Genomic DNA, 10,884 nt, shown 5'->3' on the forward strand with positions numbered 1-10,884 from the left:
ATGCCCTGACACCTAAAACTATGTTACTATATATTTATTAGAAGGACACATCTCGCCAATGAGCGTAGAGCATATCTATATCTAGAGTTAATTTTTTTTTAAATTTTAATAAGCATATATAGAGTTTTCACTAGATTCATCTAAGTAATACAAAGATGCAACTAGTAGAACTATATCTATCTCTTAATTATTCCTGTACAAGCTACTTTATTTGACAAATAATCCTTCATCATCCCAGGGCTTAGGATTAAAGGCGATTTAATGTGAGATCTATCTCTTTGTCATTTTAATTTGGATAGACGAAATCGCAATTTATTTTTTATTTTTAATTCATTAATACTAACGACATGGGAAGATACGGGTATTAAATTTTTATAATTTTTATAATACAATATGAATGGCTGGTTTACCAAGGTGGTAAAGAGGATTGGCAAAAGCAGTTAAACATCGCGGTGCGTTGCCGAAATCGAACTTTGAATCTTCTATAATGCTGCTTACCGATGCGCCACAGGTCGTAGACTTCAAGGCCTTGTTTCTCTTATACATTATATCCTTAACACACTCCAAGCTACAATTTGTTACGTAAAAACCTAGAATACTTACATGGAAAAGTTTGGGAACTTACGTCACAAAAAGCATTCCGTGTTATTATTAATTAAATGACATAGAGAAAAAGAAGCCAGAGTTAATAACATCTCAAACGATTGATCGTCATACAATTTGACAGCGGAACCGCCGCGATAGACTCGCTCGTGAAGACAACGCTTTACTTAAATTATCAACTAAGATTTCGCTAATTTATATTCCGTCCATTTGTACATGCGTTAATAGCACTTAATTTTTAATGTCTACTCCTCGATACTATTAAATATGGTAATTTAGAATATATAACAAGGGCCCTGTTGCTCTGTCACTTTCTGATCGTAACACTTGACCAATCTGACGTTAAAACTGACAGCACATGTATGTTTGCGTCAAAATGTGCGTCACAAAATAATTTTGACAATTAGTTAAGATTTTTAGCACATAGAAAATCAGGGCCAAGGTTTCACACTTCATTTGTAGTGCTGAAGCGACTTACGTTACTAGTGCACATCGAATTTATTTCAGTACGCGTCTAAGTTAACTTAGGAGATTAAAACAAAACAGATTTCAAGGTTTTTCGTTCTGCAAAAACAAACAATACTGTCCTCTTTAGTATTCTGCTTTCCCAGACTAGTTTTTAAAAGAATTTAAAAACCGGGACTAAGGAATTAATTTTTTTAAAGATTAACAGCACAGGGATTTTTTATGTTGGTTTTTGAATCATGCAATCTTCAATTACATTCAACTCTTGGTTTTCGTGTTGCTGTACCAACTGAGTACAATTTAGTTCACCAACGTCCAAATGCCCTCTGCCAACATCTAGAGACAATGCAGAAACTAAAAAAAACTACAAAACAATCGTGTTAGCCAACTGTGTCTATCTCCTCGTTGACCACACTTGCCTTCTTCGGGGGCGAAATACTTTGCGGTGTGGTGTACGGGAGGGTTTTGAGCTTGCGGGCCTCCCTCCTTTGCTTTTTCTGTTGCATCACCAGTCTCAGCTGCTCGAGTTTGCACTTCGTCTTGGTGTTCTCGAGCTCTAGGGATTTGGCTGAGTCGCAGCTCTTGCATATCCTGCCGGCTAAGAGGTCGGGTCTCCTGTCGCAGAAGATGCAGATGTTCGGGTTGAGTCGAATGCAATGGCAGTTTTTGCGGGTGCAAGTGCACTTGTCCGGTACGGATTGTAGGTGTCCTTGGCAGTGCCCGTCTGGACACGGGAGCACATTGCAGCCGAGGCATTTTGAATGATCCTCGATGCCATTGGCTGTACAGAAATTTGGCTCCTTCTGGAAATATGTTCAAACTAACATAACACTTGTTCCTTAAATCCTTTTAAGGGGCTCTATTACTAGTGTAATTGTGAGTCTAATCTAAGGAGCGGTGATAGCGCATTGGGTAGGAGCTTCACTGATTATTTTCCTTCACGGGTTGAACTTCTTCAACCCGTGAAGGAAAATACCTGCATACCTGTGAGATCTACATAATGTTCTCATCACATCAACCCATTACCGGCCCACTACAGGGCACGGGTCTCCTCCAACAATGAGAGGCGGTAGTCCACCACGCTCGCCCAATGCGGACTGGTGGACTCCACACACACCTTTGAGAACATAGAGGTACTTGATGGGATTCGAACGCGCCCCCCAAAGTGAAGTCATGCTCCTACTCACTGGGCTATCATCGCGCTTGGCGGCAGTGTTTTTTTGTTTTTAAATATTTTTACAATGTTTACGAACTAAAATTTATTCTCTTATAATGTAAACAATTAACATTTAAAAAGAAAACACATTTATTGACTATTGACAAAATTGACTTTCAAATATATTTTTAATAATACGTCATGTAAATTTAAAAAAAAGTTTATTAAATGAACTGCCATATTGCCATCAGTGCAACGGACGGAGTGTAAATAGTATCAACGTAAACAGTGAACAGAAAATAATGCAATATTTACCGTTGATATGGCAATGGGCGGCGCGGCACACAGCAGGTCGTTCAATATGTGGATTATTGTAGATATATCCCTCTTTGGTCGTCCGAATCTGCAATTAAATTGAAAGAAAAACAACCTAATTATTTTTTCTTTTTACGTCGTCTTTATCTGCGCACAAGAGTTATCACCCTGGCCACTTCACCATCATGATCAACATCATGGTATCATTTATCAACCCATTGCCGGCCCACTACAGGGTACGGGTCTCCTCCCACAATGAGAAGGGGTTAAGGCCGTAATCCACCACCCGCTGAAAAAGTCTCCAGACAGGGCGGTGTCTACTAGGGGTTCATAACCATTAAATTATGTAAGTTAAGTACGAAAGGCGAAACCTGCATGCCAGAGCGTCCTCCGTAATGTTCTCCCAAGGCGTGTGAAGTCCACCACCGCACTTGGACTTGGCCAGCGTGGTTGGCACCGGGGAGAAATCCCTTTTAGTGCGACTTTCTCCACGATGCGACTTGCCAACCACGCGGATTGAGAATACCATAGAGAATTCTCAGGCATGCAGGTTTTATCAGGATGTTTTCCTTTACGTTAAAGCAAGTGTTATTCGATTGCATAAAACGCAGGTAACTCCGAAAAATTAGTAATGCATGCACATTAAAACTGGTCCAGCCTTTGGTAAGAAATGAAATGAGAACTACGGTTTATAACCCCCCCGGTTTAGTGTAACATGATTTTCATAAACAAGAAAGCGATGATAGCCTCATGGCTAGAGCTTCGGCCTCGCTTTCGGGTGGACAGAGTTCGATCGGAACGCACCTCAGAGTTTCGTGCGTTTTCAATTTAAGCAAATAAAATATTACTTGCTTTAATGGCGTTAGGAAAACATCGTGAGGAAACCTGCATGCCTTAAAGTTCTCCATAATGTTCTGCAAGGCGTGTGAAGTCTACCACTCTAAACCTTTCTTATTCTGAGAGGAGACTCGTGATCTGTAGTGGGCCAGTAATGTGTTGATAAATGAAACAAACAGTTCTTATCTATTACAGTTTCGCTTAAGAAATTGATAAGTATTTCCTTGTTGAGTGTTAAAACTAGTTTTTTCTGGATACGATTTCATTTGAGGATTATATTATTGTTGTAGATTTTATTTGTTTATTTAACAAAAGTACAGGTTATTTCCAAACTTTTAATTCGTTGTTTAAAAAATCTTTTCCTCACTTATAAAATGTAAAATATTAATATAGTAATACCTCTTTAAGGAAAATGTTTTTTTATTTTTTATGCACTCGTTTTTGTTCTGCCCTTTAAAGATTTTACACTAACAAGCAATGAGAAAGATTGTTAAGTTAACCGTTAAGTTAAAAAAATAGGGTATAGTAAGTCAGGAGTCAGTGAGATTTTAATTTTGCATGTTATGTTAGGTTTATGTCTGATTTCTTTCAGTAAAAACTATGGCAGTGGTTTACTCAAAAACTATTAGGTTTTCAGTTTCACATATAAGTCTCAGAGACAGTACAGCCTGTGAAGTATTAGGGTTTTAATTTACACGTTGTATATTCCTACTATTATTATATCAAATGTAATTATTAAAAAATGTCACAGTTTCAGCTAATGTTTATTTAAAGTAAGGTTTTCTCAGTGATTCATTTCATTTAAATTATGTGATAAAAATATACTAGGGATTTATAAATCAGCAATTATAGAGTACTAAAAATTACAACAGTAATGTTAAAATCTTTTTAGTTGGTAACATTCTGAATTTCCGTATGTTACTCTCTTAAGGTGTAGGCGGGATTTTCCATACAAATGTATGGAGAATCTCTCTAGAACATTCATTTTTTAATGGTTCTTCTTTTCCTTGAAAAGACAATGAGTTAAGAAAATCTGACACTTTAAAATTACAAAATAAGCACTGTTTTTACCACAATGTTTGTTAGAGTACCCATTGAGATCTGTTTGGTCTGGAGTATAAGGATTAAAGAAATTATAATTTACACCAAATAGATACTCCCGCTTTTCGCGGAGTATAGCAAATTAAGCTAATTTTTCACAATTTATCATGGAATTCCGCAAAGTATCTCCTGCTTCTATCCAGTGATGATACAGCCTAAGATGGTAATGAGCATTAGCCTTTTAGGGGGTACGGCAGTTATATTAAAACGCCTAATCGGTTTCTACGCGACATCGTACCGGAACGCTACCTCGCCGGGTATCGAACTCGGGATCTCCCACAAAGAACCAAAGCGCTCGCCCCTGCGCCAGGAAGGTCGTCAAAAGGGGGAGAGAGAGAGAGAGGTTGTCGCAGCTAGTCTATTAAGTTCGGAAATAACGGGGGGATACGTACATACAAACGAACAAATGTCGATAAACAATAACCTTCCTGTTGGGTGAATAAAATAAATAAATAAATAAATATACTAAGACAATACACACATCGCCACCTAGCCCCAAAGTAAGCGTAGCTTGTGTTATGGGTACTAAGATGACTGATGAATATTTTTAGGAATTATATATAAATAAATACTTAGAAAATACATATAAACACCCAGACACTGAAAAACACTTATGCTCATCACACAAACATTTTCCAGTTGTGGGAATCGAACCCACGGCCTTGGACTCAGAAAGCAGGGTCGCTGCCCACTGCGCCAGTCGGCCGTCAATATTATAAGCTAGAGAAGTTATCTTTAACACATTAGCTATGTAGCGATAAGACCGACAAATCGTAGTTCTGACAACTTGGTTTTACTGCTATTTTTCTCCATACTGCATAATAAAATTGTTTCTGTTCATTTAACTACTTTTATTACGTGTCAATTTGATACTCTATTTATTGCTTTTTTTTGGTTAAGAAATAACTATCATAAGAATGTAATGGATTTTACTAATAAAGGTTTAGTATGTCATTTGTCTTGTATGATGAATTGCAGCTGATTTTGCTGATCCAATTAAATTTAGCGGACTTGACAAATAACTCAATAACACAACAATAACAAGTAATGATTGCACGCGACTTTGTCAGAGTACAATATTTAATACGTAAAATTTTACAATACAAACTTTAATACACCAGATGGTTAATTAAAAAACACATATCGAGGTACTTTATTGAACCAATGCCATTATACCAAATTTCGAAAATCTGTCACAGATATAGATTGCTTCAAAAACAAAGAACACAAGTATGATTTTTTAAAAACTCTATAGAAGTAGATTTTAGATGAACTCCTTAGCACAAGCAAAGCCATTAAATGTTAACTTATATTTAAAAAAAATAGTTTTTATATTTTATCTTAGGAACCACTGATCCAAATTAAAAATTTGACCGGAGCATCAATGAGAAAAAGTCGTAAAACGGGAAAAATATTCCTTTTGAGTTTCTAAAACATTTATAAATTCTAAAAATTGTGACAGCATATATCTGTCTTCTAAACGAAGTAGCGGGCAATAACTAGTTAATATTTAGTAACAATTTATAAAAATATACTATTATAATTGTTTAGAAACAATCTTATACTGCTGTAACTATTCTTTCACATGTAAAAAAGTCAAATTACAAACAGACATTTTAATATTATTTATCTGTATGTAAGTATGTATTTGTATAGGTGGAAAAAGTATGCTTTAATTGGGTCGCACGCGTCGTTTTCGTGAAGAATAACATAAAAATTATATTGAAAGTTTACTATATGTGCAAGAACATCACTGATGCAAAAATAAAACCATTATCCAAAAACTAGCAGTCCCGGAGAACTTTGTACCGCGGATCACTTTTTTTTTTTGATAAATGTTATATTTTAATACTTTTTATCCTATTCCTGTCTAAGAGGAATCCAAAAAAATCAAATATCACAAAAATTGGGCCATTCTTGAGTTATAAATGGTGTAACTAACACAACTTTCTTTTATATGCATAGATAATCAAATTATTTTATGGGATGTCTAGATAGTGGTCAAGTTAAAATGAGTTATCATTATTTGTTTCAGTCAAATTTTGGTCAGTCATTGTTTAGTGACATGTTTGCAAGTCTAATATAAGCTTAGTACCTAGTAATGTAGATCATGAACTCTCCTTGCATTACTTGTAGTTTATAATGTTGACAAATAGAATTGTACATCGTCGTCTGTACAATAAAAAAAAAAATTATCATAATATATGAAGAATCACATATAGAGTTAAAAAAATCCTATTCAAATAAATACATTTTGTTCAAAGTCCCTGGATTTGATTCTATGTTCCTTAGATTATAATTTAGCATTAATGTTGGGAACTGTACCTAGTACCTACACATGAGGAAACACCCTACTATATTAGTTTATTTACAAAAAATGCATTACCTGTCTTGGAGAGCTGGATTTAGAGTGCCAGAGAAGGTACCAGAATAAATGCCCTTGCCATGATGCTTCATGGTCTCGATAACAGCTCCCGGGCCAAGTTTAGCACGATCAGTCTCTTCAGGTGTTCTGAGATCAATCTTGTTTGTGAGAACCTCCTTAGATAGTTTCTTTAACTTCTGCGTCAAGTTCTTTGAAGCTTCAATTAGAGCCTTAGTGTCTACTGGTGGGGTTTGTGATACCCTCTGTGGTTTTTTTGGAGCATCTGGAGCCTTGAAGGTAACCTGCTTGGACGTTGAAGGTGTTGAATTGTCTGCACTGGCATCAATTACTTGAACAGGTTTCTTAGCACTTGTCACATATGGTTCAGTTCGAGATGTAGAGGGCTGGGGACTTGTTTCAGTTTGATTAGATGTTTTCTTCTTCTGTTTATTTACAACAGATTGAATAAAGGTTTTTTGTTTATTAAGGCCAATAGGATGTTTGAATTTTGATGTTTTATGTAACATGTATTGGAAGCGTTTGCTTTTTAAAGGCTCGTTTAAACTCTGGAAAGATGGCAATGGGCCAGCAGATGACTCCTGGGTTCCGTGGCTTGTGGTGGCAAGGTTTGAAATCTCTCTGTCCATCATGGATTCGTCCTGATCATCAAACAACCCTTTGTCCACTGCATTGTTAAACAGATTTTCCATTGGGTACTCATCAATTGTGCTCTCAGCCAAAAAGGAGCTCTGATCAGAAAAGTTGTCACTATCATCACTGATTGAACTATCTGGTGTATGTGAAGTTGTTGGGCATGCTTTGTCAGCCATAGCACTAGTAGAGGGCACTGCGTCGGTGGCCAGAGTGGCAGATTTATTACTAGACAACAAGTCTATTAAACTATTCTTTACTGAAGTTCCTAGTGTAGCCTCTCTGCCTTCAGAGGTAGAAACATTGATTGGACTAGACACCAAATTTGATAAAGATTTAATAGGGGACTGTTCATTCTCTAAAGATGTTTCTGTTAAATCTATTAATGTACAGTTTGTGGTATCCATTTCTTCCTTATCATCACTTGATGAGGACTGAAACTGTTCTTCTGTCATTTTCTGGTAAAGGCCGAGAGCATTTTGTAACATATCTATATCCTGCTGTTGTAGAACACTTTTTTGAGCCTCCTGTTTACTCTTTTCACTACGTGGAACAGAATTCTCAGACTGTGTGGATTTCTGTGGAGTGACCTGTGGGCTTGGTGTGTCTTTGGATTCACACTTAGTGCGCGCTGCATTTTTAGCCTGAGTGTTTCTCAGGTGCTGCGCTATTGAGGAGGCTGTGGTATTCAATGTTGACAATTGAAGCTGAATGAGCATCATATGGTCACCCAGTCTCATTGTTAGATTCAATGGTGACTTGCCACTGAGGAAGTCATTCACTTGTGTATCATTCAAGGACTCTAATGCCTGCATCACCGAGTTTTCTGGTCTTTGACTCTGAAAACGAGATATGTAAAAAGTGAACCTGATATTAGTCAGCAAATGATAAACTGCTATTGATACATTGTTGTGAAACACGTGATTATCATGGTGCACTGAATTAAGTTTCGAAACTGTGTGACGTACTCACCAGTAAGCCAGTCTCGACGCTCGGCAGTAAAATAATACGCGATCCGTCTAGCAGACCGTTCTCCTCCAGGGTTCCGTCCCTCAGTTGTCTGCGAACACGAAATTATTTATCAATAATCGTGTCAAAGGACGCGGATGCGTCATCGTATCGACGCAACTTATTTCCGTGATACCTATGTTTAACAATAGATGCTTGGCGTCCGACGCCTCCGTACTCACCTTTCGCGATGTAGAAGGCATATTCGATCCTTTGACACTTTAAGTTTCTTTGAAACGAGCTTCTTCAGATGCTCCACTGTGTTTTTACCGTTCAGACTGATGGAGAAATTGCCACCCGTTGTCGTTTGTATATTTAGCGTTATGTCCGTAGAATGGGGCGAGCCACACCCGTAGACTTCTGTTCCAGTTGCACGTTCCATGTTTTACACATAAATTACACAACAATTTGATTTTTAACTATTTCAACAATGCACAACTTATAGGATTACACAGCTATTTTATTGCAGGATAGAAATAACAGGGTCACACGCTAGACCCCCAGATTTGATGTGGCCGCGGTGTGGCCAATCTCCATCGCCGATTTCCCGTTATTTTTTTTCTTCAACAGCTGATGCGAAGCGATGTTCACTTTACGTTCCGGTATAAATAGTTTTTGTACGATAATTATTGGTGTAAAATTCGTAAATCATTTATAGTTAAAATATAAAAGTGTTTGAAAATATTTGAAATTAAATTTGATATAGTCAATAAATATTTCTTCAAAAATAATCCATTTAGTATTACTTTTGAGAAAAAATCTGCGTAAACCAGATGGACAACATCAAACGCTTTGACGTCACCTACTATTGTGTCACTTAAGCTTTGTGCGGGAGATTTGAAATTTAGAATTCAAGGAACTTCATGGGTTTATCAAAGTAGCAATATCGTAATCTATAATTTGTACACTTTTAAAACGTACGTAAATATTTTCGATTTGGTACGAATATCTTGTTTTACACATAATTTTCCTTAATCGATGGATATTACAATGTTCTAATTAAATAATCTTTAATGAAAAAACTCAATATTCTAAATTATTGTTTTTTCTGAAAAACTTTATTTACGAATTTAACTTGCAAAAATGTGTATTGGTATGCGTTTTAATATTGCGCTAAATTCAATGGTCACTAAATAATATAACCAGTTTTTTAAAATCCATAGGTACTGCGTTGTTAAAAGGTTATTATTGTTTTAAAATACAACCGTCAGATGTAAGGAACGCATTCTAATACCGTTCTAAAAGTACTGATGTCCTTATCTCAACGTCTCATATGTAAGCTAATTTGACAAGACTAATTTTTGTCTGGTTTGGGAGGCTTCGGCCGCTAGTTGCCAAAACTAGGCCAATCGATCTAGCGTTCTGGTAACATACGGCGTATAAATCGATTAGCAGTATGTAAATATAACTGTAATAAACCATAATCATGACAGTTTAGCCCACTACCATCTTTAGACTGCATAAACAATTACCACCAGAAGAGATTACAGCTTGTAGTGAATTAAAAAAAAATACTAATTAATATTTTATTCATGTAGTATTGTACACAGAATTGCCACCAATTGAAGGAAAGGGATTACAAATTAAACAAAATATGTCCTCAACCTCCTTTATTATCCCAGCACCCACCAATTTTATAAAAAAAACAACATAAATTTTACATCTATCACAGCAACTTGATAACTTTATAAAACGATCGACAAAGAACATTTTTTTTCATTTAAATTAAAACATGAAATAGTTCATTTTCTTAAAAACATCTTATTTTTGTCCTTGGCATGAAAGCTCTATACAAAAAGATCACTTGCTTTTAAGCCATACACCTATGTAGTTTTTCCCGTGGAAATGGTAACATCATCTAGGTTCCGCGTCCTGGATTCTATGTCCGGGCGTAGAATACTTTTGAATGCAAGCCATCTCTGTGCCCAATTTCGTCAAGACAACAGATAGACACATATTTGCATTTATTTGATAACTTTAATCGTGTAATGTTTGGCTCATTCAACATCATGCCATAAAAAAATAAAAAATAAAAATAAAAAATATGCCATGACGATTAGTGGGTCGATTTTCGTTAATGAAATTTTCGTTAGGACGATCTCAACGCCTAAGCGTTCGCAATTTGGGGGATAGTATCATAAATTGAGGTAAACATAAAAATAGACAACAATAGATAATGAGCTAAGTGAAAATAAAAAAAAGTTAGAATCTATGTATAACTATACTAATACATAATATAAATGGCCAGATGCGTTTATTGGGTTGTTCTTATTACACGCAGCAACTACGATATTGTTAAATAGACGGAAAGTCTTTTTTACGCGTGCAAAACCTAATAAAAAATAAACAAGGACATTTACGAATTATTAAGTTTATCATTTAT

The 10,884-nt window shown here is 36.0% G+C and overlaps 1 protein-coding gene across 1 annotated transcript; it reads right to left on the minus strand.

Moving 5' to 3' along the window:
• Positions 1-1,436: 1,436 nt before the first annotated feature.
• LOC120626084 (midnolin homolog) lies at positions 1,437-9,037 on the minus strand. Its single transcript, XM_039893372.1, has 5 exons — positions 8,684-9,037; positions 8,466-8,553; positions 6,864-8,332; positions 2,540-2,627; positions 1,437-1,871 (listed from the first exon to the last, which is right to left on the minus strand). Exons 1-5 carry the CDS (start codon positions 8,881-8,883, stop codon positions 1,449-1,451), a joined length of 2,268 nt encoding a protein of 755 aa, XP_039749306.1. The 5' UTR covers positions 8,884-9,037; the 3' UTR covers positions 1,437-1,448.
• Positions 9,038-10,884: the final 1,847 nt, after the last annotated feature.

This window comes from Pararge aegeria, chromosome 8, assembly GCF_905163445.1.
Source record: "Pararge aegeria chromosome 8, ilParAegt1.1, whole genome shotgun sequence".
Taxonomy (NCBI): domain Eukaryota; kingdom Metazoa; phylum Arthropoda; class Insecta; order Lepidoptera; family Nymphalidae; genus Pararge; species Pararge aegeria.

What these genes read in the sequence shown, in the direction of transcription:
- LOC120626084 (XM_039893372.1), bottom strand. Translation starts at nt 8,883, where the DNA reads ATGGAACGTGCAACTGGAACAGAAGTCTACGGGTGTGGCTCGCCCCAT. An exon ending in AATCCAGCTCTCCAAGACAG is followed by an intron (nt 2,628 to 6,863) that starts GTAATGCATTTT and finishes ATTTAATTGCAG; the next exon opens with ATTCGGACGACCAAAGAGGG. An exon ending in CGCCCATTGCCATATCAACG is followed by an intron (nt 1,872 to 2,539) that starts GTAAATATTGCA and finishes ACATATTTCCAG; the next exon opens with AAGGAGCCAAATTTCTGTAC.